Genomic DNA, 25,497 nt, shown 5'->3' with positions numbered 1-25,497 from the left:
AAACTCAGTACGGTAGTACAAACCAACCAACGTGTACAAGCGCATATTGAAATACATGTATTTCTGTGCACATTTGCAAACGTAGTTTGTTTGTACCATGGTCCATTCAAATTCTGAGTTTAACCTGTGAGATGAAATCTACACTATCACGAATTCATTTAATAACTTGAATCACAAATTTCAACTGTTTTATTTAAATCTTTACAATTTTCAGCATGGCAGCTTGAATAACAATGTTGTTTACAATATACCAGTCATCTGCAAACTGACCCATTGATAATGGACTGTAATAGTCAGAGCCCTCCAGCTTTCACTGTATGGTCTATGGTTGATCAAATAATTCACCGTGCTGTCTTCATGGTTATATTCAGAGTTCAATTGGTACTTTCCAGTAATGGATTGAATTAAAATTGATCCAGAGATGATAAATTGGTCACAATGTGTGATCATTGCCACACAGTCTATGGGTGAATGCTACCAGATGATACATTGGTTACAATGTATGAACATTGTCACACAGTCTGTGGATCAATACTAGCTACCAGATCATACACTGGTTACAATGTACGAACATTGTAACCAATGTATCATCTGATAATATTGGTTACAATTTTCACACATTGTAACCAATGTATCACCTGGTAGCATTGGTTACAATGTGTGAACATTGCCACACAGTCTGTGGGTCAATACTAGCTACCAGATCATACACTGGTTACAATGTTTAAACATTGTAACAAATGTATCATCTGGTTAAATTAGTTACAATTTTCACACATTGTAACCAATGTATCACCTGGTAGCATTGGTTACAATGTGTGAACATTGCCACACAGTCTGTGGGTCAATACTACCAATCTAGATTATACATCGGTTACAATGTGTGAAAATTGCCACACAGTCTATGGGTGAATGCTACCAGATGATACATTGTTACAATGTATGAACATTGTAACCAATGTATCATCTGGTTGCATTGGTTACAATGTATGAACACTGCCACAAAGTCTGTGGGTCAATACCACCAGATTATACATTGGTTAGAATGTGTGATCATTGTCAAATAGTCTGTGGGTAAATGCTACTTGATGATACATTGCCACATAGTCTGTGGGTGAATGCTACCAGAGCACATGTACAAAACCCATACAGCCTTATCTTAAGTCAAAGATCAATTATTATTCTCAACATCCAAGACACTATGGCTTGTTAAAACGCAAGCAATGAGCTCTAGATGACTGTGAAATGCTTGTAACTCATGACTAGAGTTTTGCTCGGTGAAGCTTAACGTCAGCTCACTGTATGTATCGCTCTCTGCTGTTGATAGAACCTGATATCTACTGTTGGCAGTATTGCATGGAATCAAGATCTCTACTCTAAATCTGATGAAAACACAAATAAAGATTGCTGAGCAACAAAAAGACTAAAAAGAATAATAACAGCTATGCTAATATCTCACTGTAATAGAGAAATAAACTTTTGTCATACATAACATTTAATACAAGAAATGTACATATAAAATATTTTATGTACATGTACATGCTGAAAAGCTCTTCCTTTCAAAACTCTGACAGAAAATATTACAAAACAAGGTTTTTCAGTACATAAATTATACCTATGAAATGAAATAATTTGAAAATGCCATCTTGGACTTGACAGGTGTCAGTCTTACTTGCTTGTTTCTGCTTCAGTGAAATATTTGATCAATCACTTTGATTGACACTTTAACTTTGATGATTGACAGCTGTCAGTCATCTCTTAGATGACATTGCATCAATTACAGCGGCAGGAATCATTCATGGTGGATCACTACGGTAGTTGGTAAATTCATAATTAAGTCATTCCACTTCACGATTGACATTTTTCTTGATAAACCATGACATGATTGACAGTTTAATGAACCATTACAGGAGTTGAGGAAGTCGGGTTATGGCCAAATGACGGTGGTAGGTGTGGTCTGTCCTCAAGTTTATCGTACTCCAAATGAAATTCTTTCGCCACTTTTCTCCAACCATGGCAATCGAAAAAGTAGTATGTTCCGCGCTCGTATGAGTTTGTTTTGACAGTGGGGTCCATTCCTGGAGCTCTGGTAATCCAGACTCTCTCTTCTTTGTGGTATCTCCAATCTCTGTTGTATCTGTAACAAGACACACACCACAACATCTTCAATGACTATTTTGTTTTGAACTGAACTGCTTAACTACATAAATGTACACACGAAGCAAAGAATTCCCGGAATAGTTCTGAATTTTTCATGTCTGAAAATAAATCAGTCATTTATTTGTGTCTCTTAAAGACGAGAAACAATAATAAGGATTTTCATTTCAAATTCTCTGTGAGACTTAGATGTACATACGGTAGTGCAAAGCAATGTCCATTTTATTATCAGAAACATTTAAGAATAGACTTAGTGAAGAGTAGTCATGACAATGGTACTTTAATAATAAGCCCCTTCACAGTGGACCAACATTCTATACCCATGATGCTTTGTAAAACTAGCTGCTTTGATGGTACCTCTTTCAGTGTATCACCTATTCTTTAACACAGGTCTGCTAAGCCAGATTCATTTTTTGTGTTATCCGACTCATTCTGTTGAAAAAAGTAAGCTAATTGGTCATTTCGTATATGTCAATCTATTTGAAAGCTGTTGAATGTAAAAATTTGCCAATTATTTATAGTTTTGTGGAAATCTGGAAAAAAATTTGAGTTGTTCTCATTTATTTACACCTGTGGATGTGATTACAATAATGGGCTGTTGCTTTTGACAAGGGATTTCACACAAAGTATACAATAATATTACTGCCATCAAATTGAATGTACAGGCAGCACTTTACACGTAAAGAATGGATACAAAAAGTGCAGGTGATTTTTATATCTCCAGACAAAATCCACTGAACAAAATTTTTAGCTTGGAGACAAATGTGATACTCTCCTCATGTAAACAAACATGAAAAACTTGATACAACACAGCAGCAATCATTGGACTGGAGAAGAGAACATCACTAGTCCCACATTAACTAGAGGAGACATGTCCTGAAGGTTTTCTTGCATAAAGTTTTCGTTGCAACCTCACAAATCTAATTTTGCAAAATCAGGAATGCTTGCTACATCCGCACTGATCGCAGATGTAAACAAATGTGACTCCCACAGACATTTTCCGGATTTCCATAAAATTTTTGAGCCATTGGCAAACTGTTGCATTAAACAGCTATACAAGTCATCGTTGATGACACAGTCCCCACTTGTTAATGGGTACTTTGATTACAGGTCCTCAGAGAGGATAGAGTCCTCTTCATTAGGTCTGTGATAAAAATACTTTTGAATAAATTCGCTTGATACATGTCTGAGCTGTAGTTCAGGACATGAAAGAATCGTAATAAAATGGCCACATGGCGGCCTTATTGGATTGTATCACAGAACAAATCTATGTGCATATGTATGACAGACATCCAGCTCTATGGGTTTGCTCAGAATTAGATATATGCATAATTAATGAGGTACAGTATGAAGCATCATAAGGTCTCCCATCATACCATATATGAAGGGTGTAGCACTTGTGGTTCCTGAGTTATGGACAAATATGTATATTTGAGGTCAAAGGTCATCGACGTCATGTGACATTTCGTCAAAAAAATTGTAGTGCTAAGTTATCCCTATATACCAAAAATCAGACCTCTAGCTCTATTTGCTTGCTCAAAATTAGATATGCACATAACTAATAAGGTACAATATGTGGCGTCATAAGGTGTCCCGTCATACCATATATGAAGGGTGTAGCACTTGTGGTTACTGAGTTATGGACAAATATGTATATTTGAGGTCAAAGGTCACCGAGGTCACATGACACTTTGTCAAAAAATTGTATTGCTAAGTTATCCTTATATACCAAAAATCAGACCTCCAGCTCTATTGGCTCGCTCAAAATTAGACATGCGCATAATTGATGAGGTACAATATGTGGCGTCATAAGGTGTCCCGTCATACCATATATGAAGGGTGTACCACTTGTGGTTCCTGAGTTATGGACAAATATGTATATTTGAGGTCAAAGGTCACCGAGGTCACATGACATTTTGTCAAAAAGATTGTAGTGCTAAGTTATCCCTATATACCAAAAATCAGACCTCTAGCTCTATTGGCTCGCTCAAAATTAGATATGCACATAATTGATGAGGTACAATATGTGGCGTCATAAGGTGTCCCATCATACCATATATGAAGGGTGTACCACTTGTGGTTCCTGAGTTATGGACAAATATGTATATTTGAGGTCAAAGGTCACCGAGGTCACATGACATTTGTCAAAAAAATTGTAGTGCTAAGTTATCCCTATATACCAAAAATCAGACCTCTAGCTCTATTTGCTTGCTCAAAATTAGATATGCACATAATTAATGAGGTACAATATGTTGCGTCATAAGGTGTCCCATCATACCAAATATGAAGGGTGTAGCACTTGTGGTTACTGAGTTATGCACAAATATGTATATTTGAGGTCAAAGGTCACCGAGGTCACGTGACATTTTGTCAAAAAAATTTTATTGCTAAGTTATCCATATATACAAAAAATCAGACCTCTAGCTCTATTGGCTCACTCAAAATTAGATATGCACATAATTAATGAGGTACAATATGTGGTGTCATAGGGTGTCCCATCATACCATATATGAAAGGTTAGGACTTGTGGTTACTGAGTTATGGACAAATATGTATATTCGAGGTCAAAGGTCACCAAGGTCACGTGACATTTTGTCAAAGTGTCTGAGATATCTGCGTGAACGGATGGACTCATGGATGGACTCACGGACGGACATGACCCAATCTAAAAGCCCCCTTGACTTTATCTTTGGGGACTAAAAACTGTGTAACTGCATCCTTTTTGCAATATGAATACGATGAGAAACTCAATTTTTATTTTTCTTGGCCTTATACATGGGAGTCTATGGACTGCCTTATACATGGGAGTCTATGGACTGCCTTATACATGGGAGTCTATGGACTGCCTTATACATGGGAGTCTATGGACTTCCTTATACATGGGAGTCTATGGACTGCCTTATACATGGGAGTCTATGGACTGCCTTATACATGGGAGTCCATGGAGGTGAAAACTAAAAAGTCCTCTAACACGGCCAAATTTGATCGCATTGTGAAACAAATCAATGTGCATCTGTATGAGGTAGGGTACTATCCTTGTACCAAGTTTGAACAAAATCGCTCCAGGCGTCTCTGAGATATCTGCGTGAACGGACGGACGCACGGACGGACGCACACACGCACGCACGGACGCACGCACGGACATGACCAAACCTATAAGTCCCCCCGGACGGTGTCCGTGGGGACTAAAAATACATCTACATATGAAATATGACTGCATAGCTCACACACTTCACCACAGAATGAGTCTGAAAACATGAAAAATGAATCTCGCGTAGCAGACCTGTGTTAAAAAATTGGTGATTCACTCAAACCTGGGAGTTTTGCAAAGCATCATGGGTACAGAGCGTTGGTCCACAGAACTATGAAGGGGCTTCTTATAGTCGCTGTAACCATGACAATATAATTACATTGGTAACCGTGGTAACACCATCTCTATTTGTAATACTGTACTCACAATTCAGCAGCTGCTGCTAGTTGTAAGACATCGCCACCATGAGTGTAGTAGAGATAAAACAACAAATCTTCACCATACCTACTCAGTTTAATAGGTGCCAACTGAAAGAGACATAAACAGACACATGGATCGCTATTTTCTAATGCTAAAACTAGAAATTTGGCATCTGTGGCTTATGTTGATAAAAGATGTATATGTTCCTAATGTTACTGTTGAAGGGTTTTAAAACACTCTCCTTGAACTGGTTACTTTATTTTTTACTGTCAACTACAATTTCTTGTACTACTCCCAAAAACATGCTGAGATACAAAGTATTCAGCTTGTAAACTCAACCTGTTCATGTGTAGACTGCATCGTTTTGTTGACAAGTGAATTTAAGCCCATACTGAATACAAATGTAAACAATAACAGTGTTTTTTACGCATATAGATGCTATATTGACAAGATCAATAAGTGTTTCAGCATACTTTGGGGGTAGAACAAGAACTTGCAGTTGACAGATAAACAAAAAAATCAGCAGAATTGAACAAAATTTATATGCACTGTCTCTTTAAAACATTCCCTTTTAAGAAAATATAAACACCATAATGTGTTTCAATCACCACATTTTGAACCTTAAGCAATACATATACAGCTGTATCAAATATTTTTTCTTTTGAGCTGTGATTTTCTGTTCATCCATTGAACATTAGCATTTGAACAACTATCGGTACAAGAGATATCCACTTTCACAGTTACATACACTTAGAGATACAGACTGTTTTCTCACTGTTCTACTCACTTTATCTCTGATGTGTACATTGGTCAGGTATTCCTGTGGAACATGGAAATCAATATCTTGAGGTCTACATGGTGTATCAGCCCATGGTGATGAAAATGTACTGTACAGGTTCCTGAAAATGTTCAGCAAGCGGTAACACACATTTATCAAAATGTAGTTATTTAATTACAATTATCCCGTAGTGCTTGAATAGTTCTGATAACTTTACTGACAGTAAGACAGGAAACATTATCTTCTCCTTGAGGTAGAACGTGCCTCAGGGACAGAAATTTGGGCTTTCAAATTTTATCGATTCTCTTCTGATCTACCGCTTGTGAGGGTTAATTTTAAAGCTCTTGGTGTAGGGAAAACTTTTCGTGGTTTCAGTCTTTCGAAAATCAAAAATGATATTTTCCCCATACAGTTAACACAGGGATGGCAGCCATTTTGAATTTTACATACCGGGAAAACTTTGGTAATTTGTCTCCCCAGTACAAAATGTTGTACGATGACCCCTGATTTTTATTTTTGTATTGGTAAAAGAACGGTTGAAAGTTTCATTAAGAAAGGTTGAGCAAAAATCTTTCACTTTCAAGGTTCATACTACCTCAAAGTAGACAGAAATATCGAGAGAATTCTAACATTAATCAAAGTTTACCACTTGAAAACATGTCATACTCACTCTGGTGAATTAAGATTGAGGCCCAGTGTTGTCAGATCACTTCCCAGTGCCAATGCTACAAGATTAGGATCTGTTTCAGCAGCTTTAATGAATGTGAGAAGTCCTACCATACCAAACTGATCCATTACCATGCCACCTGGAATACTGGTTATTTTACCTGGTGATATGAAACACATCAGTTAGCACTGACAGAAAGTGTACATGTACATCATCTGCATTCCCACTGCATGATATGGAGTATTACAAAAATATGAACAGGAGTGTAGAATATCCCCTGTATTGTCAGTGATTAAAGTTACAAGATAATTTTCTGATAAGACAGGATTTTTCATATACATTATTACAAACTATGATGACATCCCTTCAACAGTTTTATCAGTGAGACTTTCAGCAGCATGTGGGTAACCTAGTTTCCTGGATGAATACACTATTTTATCTTATCACTGGTGAGTATGGACCTGCTTACAGGGATTTGGGGGATGAACAGGTTAACACAGAACTATTGATTACTGTCCGTGTTTGCACTGTGACAGTATTAAATGATCCTACATCCTATCATTGTAACAACACACCTGTTTGATTTGAATCAAATATTTTTTTCAGGCAGGTAAAATAGCTAGTTTTACAATAGATCATTATGGAACAGGCAATTTACAACTCAATGTTCACATACAATAATGTAAAACACATACAAATATTTTCCCTGTCATTCACTTAATGTGAAGTATTACAGTGGAGATGGTGCTTAGTTTTGTTTTCATCAACAATTGTGTCATGATGAAACCCATCTATGAAGTATATTTACATGACTCATGTCTGTTAATAGCCTCTAGTATGGCGTGATTGATGTACCAACAGAACAGTGGTGTAAGTGATTTTCATGTTGACATAAAAACACAAATGGAGCCGTCCTTTATTTTAATGCTCAACAGTGTTCATTCTAGGACGTAAAAACAAGGGGCCACTGTGGGCCCCTACTCCTGTCCCAAGGGGGCCATTTTAGAAAATCGAGGGCCGTCATGATCACACATGTAAAACCCTTGAATTTTCTGCTGAAAATACTATAGTCTATCAAGTCAAGAAAAGGAGAATATGTACTAGAGATCGGGCCACCTGTAACCAACGAAGCCTACAGCAAAGTTGTGCCCCGTACGTACGCAACAGGCCCAACAATGGCAGCAGCAAACTAACCGTTTGGTTTGATTCAATTGTTTACGTAACTTATGTGATGAATTATTGATGTCGGACTTTAACAACTGTACAAATTACTACGGACTGTGATTTTGACTGTGGAAACGATCATGATCAAAGCTTAGCGCACCGGTAGGATTTCTCCGAGTGGCCCCGATTTGCACTGGTCGACAATTATCACACTGATACAACACGAGAGTGTAACCCGTACGACCTACATAAAGTGATCGATACATCAACTTTTAAACATAACTTGTATGTATTAGCAAATTTACGATCATTGGTTCTGACCAAAGGGTTTTACACAGCGGTGTTGTTCTATGCATAGACCTGGCTACTCTGGAAAACGAGATATGTCCGACCTAAACTGTGTTGCTCTTCAAAACGATCATCTGGCCGGCCAAGCATGAATGCTTTCCTTGCAGTGTTCAATGTTTCGCTGGTATGGACTATAGACGTTGCAAACGCTTCAATTTAAGGGACTGCCCGATCATACGGGGTTCATCAACTATTATATACCGTAGTACTGGCGTTAAAAATCTGAGCGGCGACTAGCTTTTCACGATAACGCGGCGGCCGGAGCCATTGTTTACATTCATCGATCGTACCACATGCGCACGGCTCCAATACACCATTGCCCCTACATCAGTCCTTTCTACCCAGCTTCCTATGCACCACCATATATGCCGTAGTGGGCAAAGGTCGAAGGGTAACTGAATCGTTTTACATGGCACACTATGACTGAGGTAATGACCTTCGGGGAGCTACGTAAATGTATGAACTAAGTGAACTCTGCGTGATCGACCGACCCATTCATAAAATGTTGCGCCCTGGTGGCGCATCAAAGGTAGAAATGAGGGCCATTCGAGATTTTTTTGCGCAAATTGCGCAATGGCGCGTCCTAGAATTAACTCTGGCTCAATGCAAAAGTATATTCCAATAAACTGATGTTAACAAATGAAAATGACAAACAAAATTGGTATGTCACAATGACTACTGTTATTGCATTCAGACACAAATACTGAGTGACATGATAATAATAATGTTGAACTTACCAAGTTCTTAGTTATTTTGTTGCCATGACAATAATAAAGTTAAGCTTACAAAGTTGTCAGTGAAATTAATAAAATTCTCAGTAATTTGTTGACATGAAAATGATTACATCCAAACTTACCAAATTCAGAGTAATTTTTGTTGATGTGAAAACAAAGATATCAAACTTACCATCTGAATGTATCTGTATACCTCTTTTATTTTGTTCAGCATTGGTTTTATCACCAGGGAACCTTCCGGATTCTTTGTTTGTCATTCCATCATAGTTACTGCCTGGTAAGAGGAGGGGCAGTCCAGTGCTAAATTTATTCCCTACTGATATAACAACATTACATTCCAAATATTCAATTCTCTTTTCTTTTAGTTCACTGATCTTTCACCAATGTCATCCACCTTAATGACACATGCTGTCAATTAGCTGTAATTGTATGTTAGCATTTGACCTCCTATCATTTGTCCAGTATTGGTTAGGGAACAGACACTGAACAAAGACTGTCTATGGTTGAGGGTGTTTCTGTATGTATTGTATCTTTCTGAAATCAAATTAAACTCATCTTAATTGTTGTCCTTCCCATGAAACATTCTTGAAAGTTTTGTCCTATCTTCTCAGAATGGTACAGGTATTTTGATCAACACAGAAACTAATTTCAACACTATAAATTCAATGTGTTTATGTCAACCTTGAATATCCCAAATGAAGTTTTATTTACCTGTTTTCATGTTGTTGGCATTATTAGCACCAGGGAGTGCGGGAAAATCTTCATTCTGAATCTGAAATTCCTGTTGTGGTTCTGTCTGCTTGTTAACCATTCCAACTGTAATAATGGAAATAGAGTTGGTTTGCCAAGTTACAGAATGCATTGCTGTTGCTGACAAATCTCACTATTCAATGACAACATCACTTATAGTAGCAAACATGCATGACAGACATGATTCAGATGTACATTGGAAATCTTACACTGTATTTCAAAACAAAAATGTTGATAAACTCCTTTTCAACACTCTGGACAATAATCATATGATCTCTGTTTGATTGTGGTGGTTGAATACAATATATCATAGCATCACGACATGCACAATGGTTTTCAAAGTGATTGTAACACCGATAACATTGATAATGGCATTCACAAGTGAACTGGGAGCATTCATTATAAAGGGGAAAATGTGGGTAGGAATCTGTACAAATAACGTCAAGATTACTTTGGTACGCAACACAAATGAATGCATCATACTTATCAAGGAGTACACCACACTATTGTCACAATACAGGAGAGCATGGAATAATTAAAGTCTCTATATCACAGAGAAAAGGAAAAGGGAGGCACAGCTGTGCAGACTCTGTCAAAATATTACAACCTGCACATTTGAAAACACTGCTAGATGTTTAGTTCAGAGAATGAGTAATGTCAAGATGTGATAACATAGCCATTTTGATTTACTTTGTTCTGTGACAGAAGACAGTTTGTCAGGTATCTTGCTGATTCTATCTAATTTTTAGTGTTATCATGGCACAAATCATTTCATAACATCCGTCTTTTTTTCAAAATCTGATATTTTCTTGAAGTGGTGTCCTGAATGAATTATGACTAACAAAACAATTTTACCATGATTTGGTATAAAATGAAGACTTTGAATCAAATCCACCTCTAACGGTGCACAAAAATATCTAACAGGTGACTTCATAGAGTAGAAATGTTAAATAAAGTACAGAAGAAAAAGAAAGCTTTCATTGAATTGTGGTGTACAACTTTGACGTATATAGAGGAGGTATTGATTTGTGTTCTGGGGATAAAGCATGCAACAAGTGTACTCTACCTAGACCAGTTTCCTTACCATACGCTGTTCTTCCAGCCATGTTAGTGAGTGGGTTCATAGGAATGTTGCTGTTACTGCTATCACTGCCACGCCGCCCTCTATTGTTGAGTGCGGGAAAGTCATTCAGATCTAACGTTGGGGCAGTGTCTGAAACTGTGATGACAAAACAGAAACATTCATTGGTGTGAATTTTTGGAAATGAATAAGCAGCAGATTAATGATCCAAACTCTGACAATGACATGTTGAAAGATTTTACATGTGTGTGGCTTAGCACATCTTGGAAAGGTAGCGGTGGATCTTGTTAGAGACATGTAGGATCTAACCTGGTTGATAAAGTTTCTACATTTTCACATTTAAATCTTAATGTATTTTTGTTGTCTCTTAAATGAAACTGTGCCAGCAGAATGTGAAATTCATATATTCAATTTCAAACCACTTTAGGCCTGTATTGAGAGAATTAGCAGCCATACAACTGAACTGATACAGTACCAGCTCACAATTTTCAATGTAACAATTTCCACAACTGGCCACATAGATTATGAGTCTACATGAGTGTGTGTATTTGTCTAGATGATCACGTGTAGGTTGTGTGTCAGCAAATGAAGAAGTAGTACAATGTGTATACATCTACTTTTATTAGCATTATGTTGACGTAGAATGTGCCTTGGGGTCTCAACTTTTTGTAATTCTTTGGATATCTACTACATGTGGGGGCTTACTTTAAAGTTGTTGGAGAAAGAAAAATATTCATTGTCTTTGTTTTCTGGAAATCGAATATTTTATTTTTGTCCATAGAGTTAACACATGGATGGTGGCCAATTTGAAAATCAAATATCAGTAAATATTGGGTACTTTGTTTCTCTAGCGCTACATTTTGCACAGTGACCCCAGATTATTTTTGATTTGGTGAGAGAGTGTTTGAAACCTTCACTTAGGAGAGTTTGAGCAAAAGTTTGAGTCATTCATTCATACAACCTTTATAAATACTTACATATACCAGCACTTGTAAATGAATTGGTGAAAGACGGTTGACTAACACTGCTCATAACGCCTGCCGTGCTGAAATTACTCTGACCCCGTGTTATACCAAAACCACCAATACTTGTTGCCGGTGTGGTTCCAATCCTGTACAAATTTATGTAAACATGGTAGTCATGACAAGGTAGTGTACAGCACAATACGCAATAACCATGATGAAGTTAAATTACGCAATAACTATTATAACCATAAATTTATGTATCCATCTCTGTATAATAACTTATGGTTACCATTCAATAGTTGAACTACACTGGAACTCAAATTTTCACATTGATAATTATGGCACAAAAACTTCCAGAATAGATAGATAATGTTTAATCCTTGCTTGAACACCTATGGTAATTTCGGTTAGGAGGCTTTATTGTTACTGTTGGTGGAATATAATCAGTATTTTTGATGAGGTTGTGGAAGACAGATAAATGGTGTGGGTATCCCAGTACCCTTTCTGTTGTCCCCTAATACAATCACATTGATACTCTACAGGGAACGAGGGTAGCATGGATACTCAGAATGCTTAGATACAATAAAAGATGGCTGATTTCAGTGTATAATTAATGAGCTGTTGATTTCACATGAGTAAAATGGGAAATACTGTATACTCACGTTCCAAGTCCTAGTCTCTGCTGCTGCTGTTGTTGTTGTTGTTTTTGTTGTTGTTGCATTGCTAGAATACTTGGTGACTGTCTGTTGGGACTGGCTAATCCTGATGGCATTGTGTTTCCTCTGTTTGGTAGAGTCATACCACTCTGTGGATTGTTACCTGGTACTTGACTGAACAGTCCACTACGCGGACCCACCGATAGGATTCCCCTGTCATCAAATTAACATAAAATCAGTCAATTTGGCACAAACTAGACAGTATCTTTATATGAATTGCACTGCCTGGAAATAAAATCATTTGTAACATATCTCACTCAAACTCTCTGTTGCAATTTGATAATTTACAGTCACATGGTATATGTCAATTTGACACGGATACATGCACAGAGCAAGTTACCGCAAAACAGTTTCTAAAACTGTTCCTTGATTATCGCAAAGTACATACAGAGTCTACCAGATGATAACAATCTTACTGTTCTGATAATCGATTTCAAATATGAATACGAGTCAGGTCAGAGAATTGAGAACTGCTCATTGTACTTCAATGTTTCATGTTTGCTGCTATGTCAACAATGATGACCTTGAGCTGCCACTTGAGATCACCTGAGTTTCGATTGTATATTCAAATCCATTGCTGCAAGTACCAGTATTTGACACTATCTATCAGTGTTTTTGAATAAATTATGTGTTGTATATAGCATGAATTTGCCTGTTTATTCTCCCATGGAGGTCTTACTCCGAGCTCCATGGTTCTGCTGACTGTGAAAGGGGAATTCAGTATGCAAAACAACATAAAAACCTATTACAGGAATCGACTCGGTGCTGAACGACTGGCCTAAAACTCTAGTAACAATTATGGTGGAGAGTCTTTATAAAGTAAAATTCAACTTCACCAGGGCACTTTCACACAGGCAAGATAGTCTTATACAATTTTCCCTAACAGAGCCTGATTACAAGTCAATGTACAACTGTTATAGGTGATCTACCAGTAAATGTTTGAATCATTGATTTGTCCTATGAATAGAACATGGAACATATTTCTATTTTCTCTGTTTTTTTTCTGGTTTTACAGTATCTAGCTTGTCCCATAGAAATTCCTATTGTTCTGCTATGCTCTGATCAGCAGAGATAAAATGTCCAACAATATTTTTTCATGGTGAGGAGACTGATGAGATGTTAGATTGTAAGTAGTTTTAACGATGAAATAAATATAATTGTGTAAATAATTTTTTAACGATGAAAGAAATACATATGAATAACAAAAGACTTTGGTTTGTTTGCCCTTGTACTAAACAATCACATCTCAAAATTATGTTTATACACATCTATCATGTATGGACGTCTGACCTTGCTTGCATGAACTTTGACCTTACACATGCCTGGTGATGATGTTGTGGAATGAACTTTGACCTTACATGCTTGGTGATGATGGAAGTGGAATGAACTTTGACCTTACCTGCTTGGTGATGATGGTGGATGTTGTTGAAGACCTGAAGGCATTGGCATTCCTGTACTAGTTGGAGTCACATGACCTGGGATGTTGCCATGGTGACTTGTTACCGTTCTTCCTGGAAACTGTTGTGTTGGATTTGGCATTCCTCTGGGAACATTCCCCATTCCTATACTTCCAATACCTGTAAAACAACAATGACATTATAAATTACTTGCCGGAAATTTTTTTCTCAGTTCAGTAAACCACAAAACATCCCTATGGTACGTTCTCACATTAATCCATACGGTAAGCTATCACATTAATCCAAGCAAAGATCAGAGATATGCAGACAATGAACAATTTTTTTTCTTCACGCAAGACCTGTAACTTGACAGTTGTACATGATTACCTTGTTGTCCATAAAGACTTGCACCAAATTGTGACAATGACTGTGATCCCAGCATCTGAAATTATGAAATATTGCATCTTATCTACATTGCACAAACAGATCATCCATCAATACTTGGTGTTCAGAGGATTTTCACAGCTCATAATTATTGCATTCATTGCACAAATCCTCAAGGATAGGAATTACAATAACATTTGAAATGTGAAGTATAACAATGGGTTTGAAATTCTGACTCACTTCACAGTACGAATTTTATTTATTTCGTAGTAAATGAAAATGAAAAGTGACCCATGCGGGACTCGACCCCACATCCCCCAAATACATTTCGGATGCTCTACCAACTGAGCTAATGGATCAGTCGGAATTACTGTGGTCAGTCCTGTCACTTAGATGGGGCTCTTCATTTCATGTGCGTGTATAGTGAGTTTTGGCTAAACCCATTACCTAATCTTTCTGCCTAAGGATCTTATGGATTCAACAGGGACTCGCACAGAAGTCACCAAATTAGGAATTGATTTTTTTGGTAATGAGGATCAGTCATATGAATGATGCAAAGGCAGAGAAGTGTAATTTTGGGTTTGAAAGTGTGACTAATCTCACAATACGAATTTTATCTATTTTGTAGTAAATGAAAATGAAAAGTGACCAACGTTAGTGTAGATTTGAACATCTTGTGTACATGGCAGATCTATTGGTCCTTGTAGTTTTTGAAATTGAAAATTCATATTGATCAGTTAGATGTGCATCTGACTTTCCAAGAACTCTAGTCGTAAGTGAGTGTGAATATTGTGAATGTGTAAGATTGGGGACATTCTAGCTTGCAAAGATTATAATTTACAATACAACTTACCGAACTGACATCTTTATCTGTTCGATGAGGTGGAAATATTGACTGATTGAGGAATATATTTTGATCTGTGAAATCACTGTCCTTGTAGAAGTTCATTCTGTTCTTGGTTTTGTCACCAGCACCTGAAATAACAATGCCAATATATCCCATCAGTCATCCTTTGTAAGTGAGTGAATCAGTACATTGAAGTCTGATTTGCAATGTACAGTACAACTGTATGTTTAGGCTAATGTCAAAGAGGCATACGGCATTATTCATTGTCTAAACCTATTTGCCATAGTTTTCCATTCCTAGCAAAGTATGTGACACTTGAGTCTACAAGAGTTGAACTGAATATCACAAGTTAGACTGGATGTCGGTGTGTGTTTCACTGTTTGAACAATGTCTATATACATGCCAATTTTACTCTATGGAATAGATATGCTTATATCATGGCCATATGACCTAAAATCAATTTTCATCTGACAATATTCTTTCATGCTTGTGCAACAATACAATTACACATAAACATGAGAAGGAATATACTTGTTCAATGGAAAGAGACAACAGCTTACGGGCATAATGCACTATTGGGTTTTCCTTCATTGTGTTCACTAATTTTAAAGTCTTTACTAAAAAAAACTTACCCGGCGATGAAAGATCAGGCTGGCTTTTCCTGGCTTCTTGTGACATGCCAAATCTGCAGAATAAAAAACAAGGCTATTAAGTGTGATATTAACTTGTGGTCTCCAGGGTGCATCATTGCACCATTCCCAGTATGTTGTACATGTACATTTGGTTCACCCCTTGAAATAGGTTCATGAGATGACAATTGCCCAATACTGCATGATAATTGAGTTCTATAGTTTGGACGTGGATGGAACTCAAGCAGAATTCTGTTTGGGTGGGACTTGAGCAGGATTCTGTTTAACAAGTTTTGTGAACTGCTTTATTCACTTACTAAATATACTGCTTTTGACATTTAATTATTCAATTCACAAAATCACCTTGCCAAATGCAAAACACAATTGTGGAAAACACCATATACAACCAAATAACAGCAATTGAAGCAAATACAAATTCAAAAGAGGGTGTTTTGTGAATTGTCTATGCTTGTAGCAGAGAGGTCAACAATGCCCATTAATGTACAAAGCTGGAGAAAACCCTAATTATCATATGGCCAGTTGAGCTTTCAAAATTTACCAATGAACTAATTGTGTTAACCATAGACTGGGAAATTATTACGCTAAATTTCTATATGAAAACTACGAGGAAAAGGTTGACAAGGTTGGTAAAATTTGATGAAACGTGACGTTGCAGTCCTTATCATTTAGGGTTTGGAACTTGTTTTTGAACAGACTTAAATTTACTGGTAATATTCACCATACAGGTACCTTAAGTCCTTTCAATATAGACTTATGAAGGCATTAACACAACATGGTAAATTTGGCTATTACAAATATCAGTATGGCATGATATTATAGAAATACACCATACAACAGTAGAACATGCTGCATTACTGTAGATATATAGCTATACCATGGTAGACATACAGCCATACTATGGTCGGTATAGAACCATGCCATGTTAGCCATACAATGGTAGAAACTGTATATAGCTGTAAAAATGAACCTTGATACCATCAGAATTATTCAAGAGATGGCGTATTCTTTAAGACAGCTAAACCTCTGGTAAGACATATTTTGCTACACTGTATAACAGAACAAGTAGGCATTTTCTTCATTATAGCCTTCAGCCTCAGGAAATCATAATGATAATACAGTCCCTTGTCTTGGTTTACATTTTATTACAGTGTTCTCAACAACTTGGAAAGGCAGAGGGGTGATTGATCAACACCGTACTATATACTTTGCATATTCTTTTGTTGTGAAAATGTGTTGTTTTTGTATGATCATTAACAAATAAACAGATTGGAACAAACAATGGGGTGGTCCACCACTCAAAATACTCCTGTCAAGAATGTTGAATTACTCTACAAAAGCCAGCATCATAAATACACAAGCATGGTCATACCTGTAGGCATGCATTGGCTAACAATCTGACAAATAATGTTGTCTCTTGCTTAATATCCATACTTACTGTGTTGTCCATGAAAGATGGTCACCCAATTGCAAGGGACGTCTAAGAGAAGTAAGAGTGCCCAGTAGTGGTGGTTGTGGTAGTAAATAATGGTAGTTAGGAAGCAGAGTGAGAAATGTTATAAAAGCAGTTAGAATGTTACAATAGTGCTCTCACTACTAACTACATGTATCTAGTGCATGGTATCTGATCTACGTGTTGACAAAGACAGAGACGACTGTTTATCTACAGGAATGCAATATTTGCAGTTGATTTGGAATCAAGTACCCTAGCCAAGGCAAGCTGCATACTGTTTCAATGTACATGTACAGTCTAACATTCCATCATATACATCTATTATTTTGTTGAGCATCAGCTCTACGCAGCCAGGGTTTTCTTGTCTACGTGTAAATGCATGCATTGTTGAATAAAATGTTTCATCATGTTTATAGTTTGCACTAATCGCCAATGTTGCGAGAAACTCTCAATCTTCAACCAATTCCTTTTCATGCTTGTGATGTTATGACATAACTTCAAATCACTATGTCTGTGCATCCATGGAAATCTCGGAGCTTTAAATTTGTATAGAATGGGTGACAATGTGGATTTTGACCAGTAGGTTTCGTTAGTGGATTAATCCTTTTCCTGCCAGACAGTAATAACTGTATCACTTCCCCATCAGCTAAGTCAGTAAAAAGCAGTATTGAGCCAAAAAATGACGTATTTTCCCCCACTTGGCTTGGTATGTTATAGCATCTTTTGTCCAAAAAAAAATAAACTTTACAGTATTATGTTTTCAACAGCCTTCAAATGTACAGTATTATGTTAAAATACATCATATGGAATACGTTGTGCTTCATTAATTTAACCATCTTGACCTGGTGGTGAAACATGGACTTGGCAGGAAAAGGGTGAAAATGCATATCACTGTCCAACTACGACCACACTGAAACGGGCCACAAACTGACATTTAAATGACTGTATCCATATTCTGGTGCCATTTGGAAGAATCACAATGCCATAAGACAGTAAACAACGTATGATGTGAATTATGTACCTTTGTTTCACAAATTTCATATTATGTTTTTGAATAATTTCATCACTCTGAAATTGAAATTCTACTTAATTAATATTTTGTTGAGCAAATATCTTTGCCTGCTGCCATGTTAATGCACTGTCCTCTTACAGGTTCCAATTTACTACGACCAGTGACTAGTATCTTTTGCACTGTATGAACAAAGCCAAAAGTCATTTCTTTTTTTTTGCCCCTGTTGTGGATGGTATGTTAAAATCCAGTCCATTTCCTGGGTTTAATTTGTTGATCCACAAGGTCCACAATCATCTCAGATTACAGGGGAACAGCTCTATGACCACCTTAATTTGGGAGGCGCAGGGGTGGGTGGGGGTAAGTTAACACATTACAGGCCAACTGTAACATGTGTATACACAGTAGAAATGAAAAAGGTGACTTTTTGAAAAGGCGAAATTCTAGTTGATATTCAGGTCTTCAGTTTTGATTCAGCTTCGAACAGGTGTTATGTTCATGGTGTTTTGCATTTCAGAATTTCACAAGCCCCTGTTATATGAATATTCATACTCTGACAGCAGATCAACAGGAGACATGCTGCAACACTATCTGGATTACCCAAATTTGTACAGACAATTTTGGTTTACCAACATAGCATACTTGTTTCTTGCAAGATTATTCTTTTGGAACAAAATAGTTGGCTATCATGAAATTGAAAACACTGCAGAAATGCAAAATATCTATTTTGTAACTAATGACAGTGTTTTGCAAGGATTTGGCACTTTATAGGTAAATGATTTGGGCACCGTGGCAAAATATTCCTGACTTCTAATCTGATTGCATTGGTAAATTAAAGTGAATCAAGGTAAAATACCTGGGGAACACTTGTAACGTATACCTACTTATTGTCCCTAACAAATATTTATTGCCATACACTTCAGAGATGTTGTCAAACATGCGCTGGTTGGTTTATTGGTTCTGACTAGTGCAAACTATAAACAACATGAAAATTTTATACAAGTGTATGCAGAGATCAGCTGCACATATCAATGATTGCAAACTAGACATTTTGAAAAATTTGCAAAGCAATTTGTGAATGACTTTTTTTGTGTTATGGAAAGCAAGATTTGGAAAAGAGATTACTAAACCTCATTTTGAGAGAAAAAAATGAAAATTTGACTTACTGTCCAAGACCTGGTATTTGGTTAAACTGGGCCATTGCAGTCAACTCTTTACAACTAAATATTAAACTTGACTACCTGCAAAGATACAAATAGATACAGTTCAATAAAAAACATACAGTTTACTTGACAATAAATAACCTTACTGAAGTCGTAGCTTGTCTCTTGCATGGAGCCTTTGTGGTAAAATTTGAACATTTTGACACTGTTTTAGTAGGCATTGCTTGCCAGAGTTAGAGGAAAATGTACAATCATTATGCAAGGCTTATTGATAGTTCTCATTTTCAATTACTCCTTCAGTATGACCCTGATGCTGTTGACAAACTCCCTCATATTTGGATGTAGGTATACTAGTAGTTTGTGACTCAAGAAGTCTTGATAACATCATCTATGAACCACCTACGTGTAGTGTACAATCACTGCTCATTGACAGATAGTTTCGATTCACAAGTCAGTACACTCAATACCTTGGAAAAAATGCATTTAAGTAAACAATGAGCAACAAGAATATATATCTATGCAGGTCTGTGTGACCCAGCATACCCAAAGTTGCCATGTATCCTATATATGTCAACGGATGTGCTGTTCCGAACGTCATTTATTAGGGACCAATTTTAATATCGGAGTGTCTATTACCACACGCGTGGCAATAGCCAAGGTGGCTATTGACACGCTAAGATTTTTTCGGAGACAGATTTTGTCAACTGATTGAAGTAAACTTTTCCCAGTTGGTGTAGAAATTGGCTCAAGTAAGTGTAATTGTATATTTCTGCCACGATTCACCTTGCGCTCGGGAAGTTGGTCTGAAACTAGTCGACGAAGCTGGGGGACGACCGGTCGGTGGGCAGTCTCTGTGATTAAATGCAAGCCCTGCGATTGACAGTATGCATCATGACAAAAGATACCATTTAAAAAGAACTTGTCAGGAAAGCAACTCAAAATTTACTCATTTTAACCCAAGAGAAAATGTTTCGGGGGCGAGAAAACCAACCTGACCTGCTGCAAACGTCTGTCTATGACCTTTGACCACGTGACCTATCTGTCAGAGACGTCATCATGTCAACGAACTACATGTAAGTGCATGCCATATACTGATATACGCGACGTCAGAACTTTCGAATGGAGGCCCCAGTGAATGTTTAATTTTTTCTGTGGCATGAAACTTTTTACAGTGACTCCTGGTTTTAATTTTTTGATTTGGTATAAAGAAACTGGTTGGACGACTGGTTGACATTTGTTAGAGAAAAAGTTTAGTCTTTCAGTTTCACTCTGGAGGCGTTAGGCGCTCATTTTTCATGTAACACCAGGGTTTTACATCACTTTTTACTTTTGAGAGTCCTGGGACCCCTGGTGTTAGAAAATGCGAGTCCTACATCAAAATATGGGGGTCCCAATTTATTTCACAAGAATATTTTATTGTTTATCCATGCCATGGTCTTCACTGTGTTCAATTAGTGTTAAAACAAAGCAAATGGTTACACATTTCTTAAAATAACTCTTACATGAAAATTCTAGTTCATACTGAGGGGCCCTCATTGATCAATTCAAAGAACACGGTATCCATGATTGAAATTATCTCATAACTTTAATGACAAGTTCACAACATTGTGAAATTTGAACAAGTACTCAAATTTGGCAAATTGACAAGAAGGTAAGTAATTCCATATTCTGAAATGGCATTCACCTAGCAAGTCCAGTAGGTTTGAGTTCACACTCTGCCAGCAGCTCCTTCGGCAAATAACCTAGCAGTGTTCATGAAGTCAAAATCATCTATGATGGGGCCAACCAGTTTGATGAACATTAGTCTATTAAGCCTTTGAGGATTGAGTCTATTTCGTGCCCTCTGTTTGATGGCATTTTGTACTGAAAAGCCCCTTTCACATGGGGCAGAGGACACTGGTATGACAAGAGCAATTTTAGCAGAATGGCAAAATCAGGATACTCCTCTGTAAAATCAGTTAGCAACAGCTTGATATACATATCAAATTCAGTGCGTCCCTATGAGATCTTGTGAAGTGTTTGTAAAACAGAAAGTGTGCCCTAGCTCTATCAGCATCAATACCTGGTGTATTGTTATAATGAATCAACAGTTGATCAAGCTGGTTGACCCCATAGTCAGGTAGGTTGGCCACATTGTCAGGATATCTGTGTGGGTTGAGAATCATATCAAAACATTCCAGAATATTCATCTCATCATTGGAAATCTGCTATCTAAATTATGCAGCAGTTTGTTGATATATTTTGCTGTACACTACAGAACCTCTGTCTGAATGGCTGATTGTCAGTGATTTGAATGTTTTTGTATGTGTTTTTCTGACCATTGCCAGGAACATCACCCAAATCATTAAAGACTCTCTGACAGTGTGTGAATCATTAGTCATTGTATTCAATGTGTCCCTAGTAGACTAAAAACTTTTTTTGATATGGGATAGGTTGACAGAATCTTTCTGAAATGTAAGGCTCAAAATTCCAATGACAGTAAGGACATCAATCAATAAGGCAGTGAATAGCAGAAACAATGAATTGGAGACAAATTTCAACAGGCCATCAGCCTTTCCCCCTTTTTGTTACTTGTCAGTGCCAAGGCAATTGGCTCAAAACTGATGAAAATCATCTTGACAGCTGATTCAACCGACAACCAACGAACAGATGTAGGCTCAGTAATTTGTTTTGCCTTCCCATTCAACAGAGTTTGAATTTCTCTAAGTTTGTCATATCTCACACTAGAGTCATTGAAGTATTTATACAATGAATGGATTATATTATGATATTCTTTGCAATATTCAATATCTCTGCCTGCTTGAGAAGCAGCAAGATTCAATCGATGTGCAACACAATGCACTTGAACAAGGTTGGGATTTCTGGCTTTTAATTTTGCACCCAACCCGTTCAAACGACGGTCATTACGGCCGCCCCGTCTGTTCCTAGTCCGTATATTTTGTCTACGGCCGCGTCACAGATTTCTTTCCTAATCAAAAATTCAATCAAGGCGATTTCGACCCTGCAGCAGTGGCATCTGTAATTTGCTGGTTATCGAGGAAAGAAACATTCGCCTCGCTATTCTGAATATATCGAACATATATAGCAAGTTTCTTATGAACGGTAATGTCACAAGTCTCATCCAACATTACACCGATGAAGTCACTTGCATGTATACTATCAATCAGGGACTTCTCGATCACACGTTGAATACACTCTTCAAACTCCATAACTATCTGAGGACGTTTGTAATATTCAATGTCTAAGCCATTCAGATTCTGTAGATGCATGATCAGTGAATACATCGCACTGAAGGTCACGTTTAGCGATCAGGTAAACAGTATACGTAATGTGCAGCGTACGCCTCGAGTTCGTTACTCTTACCCTGCAACTGCCGGTCCTCTGCAGATTTGCAAGCAGTAGTAAATTGCGACCTCAAGCTTAGGATTTTAACACTTGTGAGATGACTTTTCGAGTCCTGATGACGAGTGAGAGTTGAATGTTGAAAATTGGAAACAACCTTCCGTGAACGGGGCATGTGACATTCGCTTTCAAACATAAATCGCATTCCATGACGTTTCACTCTTCAGAATATCGAAGCCATTTAAACCTATCGAGCCAACTTCTGTTGAATGTTCGTAATTTTGCTGACTTGGCCGGGGGACCTGATGTATCAGTATCGCATGGCGTAGCTGCTGTTTTGGCCTCGACCAAACCTGCATCGTGCTGGTTGCTGCGGCCGCCGAAAAACTTTCGCAGATCGGCCTGTTTTGGGTGTTTGACACGACCCGCCATGATGCATAAACATTTGTTTCCGCGGGTACCATTGGTCATCAAACAGTGGAGGCCAATGCACTACGGAGCATTCCATTAAAGTATGGGGTCGGTAAGGTTTACTGGGATGTGTTTTACGTGTTCAGCAGCTTCGCGAGATATACACCATGTACACTAGCAACAGATATTTCTGCGTCCGAAGGGACGCGTAGTTTAGTTTTTGAGGGGTCCTGCGTCCGGTTTTATGCGTAAAGGACGCAGAAATGCGCGTCATGTAAAACCCTGTAACACAAGTTATGCCAAGCATGATTGAAGCCGATTGAAGCCATACTACGCGTAGCTACGTGAAGTGAATGGTCGGGCTCCAGGTTGGCAACAACGATAAAGACTAGTCCCAAAAACTTTGCAAATCGTTCTTTTTCCCTGAAAACATGTGCGAGGCAAAGATCGCTGATGACAAACGATGACGATGACTCGGAGATCAATGGATGTAGTCCGTTGCGAGTTTTATTAGACGTGACGGTCGGTCATGTTTTACTGATACCGAGCAACAGATACATTTGTTTCAGAACATTTACCGAATTATCAGCAAAAAAATATGGATTCAGGACGTGAACCATTGAGAGAGTCAATTATAGGTCAGAAAAACATCTCAGAATTATCGTTCAAAACCATGGCGTGGCAATAGCCAGGTTGTCTATTGCCACGCGCGTTGCAATAGACAACCTGGGTACTGCCACGGGGTCCTACTAATTACTGCCCGTCACTGCCCGTCAGCAAATTAGCCTTCCAATTACTGTAATCAGTCGATATTTCAATACCAAATACCACTACTCTTTGTAAAAACGAACGAAATAATATTCCAGATCCGAAAAATGTTGATTTTCGAACGAGTAGCAACGCTAATCGTGTGATCGTACATGCATGATCACCATTGGCCATACATACTGCCCGTCGACGTCCGACCACTGCCGTCACTGCCGTCGGGAAATTTACCTTTCAACGACTGTAATCAGTTGATATCTTACTTACTATACAACCAAACAAAATTGTCGTCCCAGACCCCAACAACGTTGATTTGCGAACGAGTGGCAACGCTGATCGTAATCGATGTCCGAACACTGCCTATCATCACTGCCCGTCGAGTAGAGAACTTAGCGCTCCAATATTCACGTTAGTTCTGAGACAGGACTCGGGCATTTGGAGTAAAACAGACTCTTATTTTGTAGCTTTCTATTATATAAGTGGTCTTTGGTATTGATATATCGACAGATTACTGTAATTGGAAGGCTAATTTCCTGACGGGCAGTGACGGGCAGTAATTTATAGTAGGACCGCTGCCACGCGCGTGGCAATGGACAACTGGCAATTGACACGCGCGTGTAAATAGCCTCGGCCTTTTTATATGTCGTCCACAATTCACGAAATGTCTAGGGGCCAGGGACGAGTACAAATAATCAATATGGGTCACAGTTCTGCCAACAACGGTGCTACTAAACCGGTTCACTGGACTTCATATTACCTTCAAAGTTCAACAAGATGTCATCATCAGTTTTGCGCATTGCAAGCAAATCAAAACATTGCCAGGTCACGTGGTTTTGGGAATCCCCTTGAATTTGTTATTTGAAATTAACAATTTTCCATCGGCATTCGGTCAATTACCGTTAACCGACTCACTTAAATTGTCGAAGGATGCGTGAAACGATGTCGTTGTTGAAGTTCAAGTAAAATTGAACTCGGCAAACTGCACAACGTCATAGTAGCCACGATTGTCCAGCACACCCAACATGGCGGCTAGATGCATCTTTGTCTAGGTGCATTTTACGTTACGCTTTTCGAAAATGGAAGACCATTTCTAGCTTAAAAACAATAAAATTTAGAATATTTGCGCGAGATTATTAATTAAGATCAATGAAATCGGGATCTCAAATAAAAATTCACTTGTTTCTACCTTAATTTCAGCATAAATATACCTCCGTCTTTTCGTGGGCCTCGACAACTGCTTTATGATGGTAACCTTTAACCTTTCTCAG

The 25,497-nt window shown here is 37.8% G+C and overlaps 1 protein-coding gene across 8 annotated transcripts; it reads right to left on the bottom strand.

Moving 5' to 3' along the window:
* Positions 1-153: 153 nt before the first annotated feature.
* LOC139151916 (CCR4-NOT transcription complex subunit 2-like) lies at positions 154-25,495 on the bottom strand. Of its 8 annotated transcripts, none has more exons than XM_070724963.1 (16): positions 25,416-25,495; positions 19,715-19,789; positions 17,525-17,566; positions 16,072-16,124; positions 15,446-15,567; positions 14,596-14,650; positions 14,211-14,388; positions 12,758-12,964; positions 12,108-12,241; positions 11,116-11,268; positions 10,011-10,115; positions 9,472-9,615; positions 7,057-7,213; positions 6,396-6,507; positions 5,615-5,715; positions 154-2,137 (listed from the first exon to the last, which is right to left on the bottom strand). In XM_070724963.1, the coding sequence occupies exons 2-16, from the start codon at positions 19,747-19,749 to the stop codon at positions 1,894-1,896; spliced, it is 1,842 nt and encodes a 613-aa protein (XP_070581064.1). In that variant the 5' UTR covers positions 19,750-19,789; positions 25,416-25,495; the 3' UTR covers positions 154-1,893. The 8 variants fall into 8 exon arrangements, with proteins under 8 accessions (XP_070581064.1, XP_070581090.1, XP_070581074.1 ...); XM_070724989.1 differs by having other exon boundaries at positions 9,472-9,573; XM_070724973.1 differs by having other exon boundaries at positions 11,134-11,268.
* Positions 25,496-25,497: the final 2 nt, after the last annotated feature.

The sequence above is a fragment of the Ptychodera flava genome, chromosome 2 (assembly GCF_041260155.1).
Source record: "Ptychodera flava strain L36383 chromosome 2, AS_Pfla_20210202, whole genome shotgun sequence".
NCBI lineage: Eukaryota > Metazoa > Hemichordata > Enteropneusta > Ptychoderidae > Ptychodera > Ptychodera flava.
This window is presented reverse-complemented; position numbering and strand designations above follow the sequence as displayed.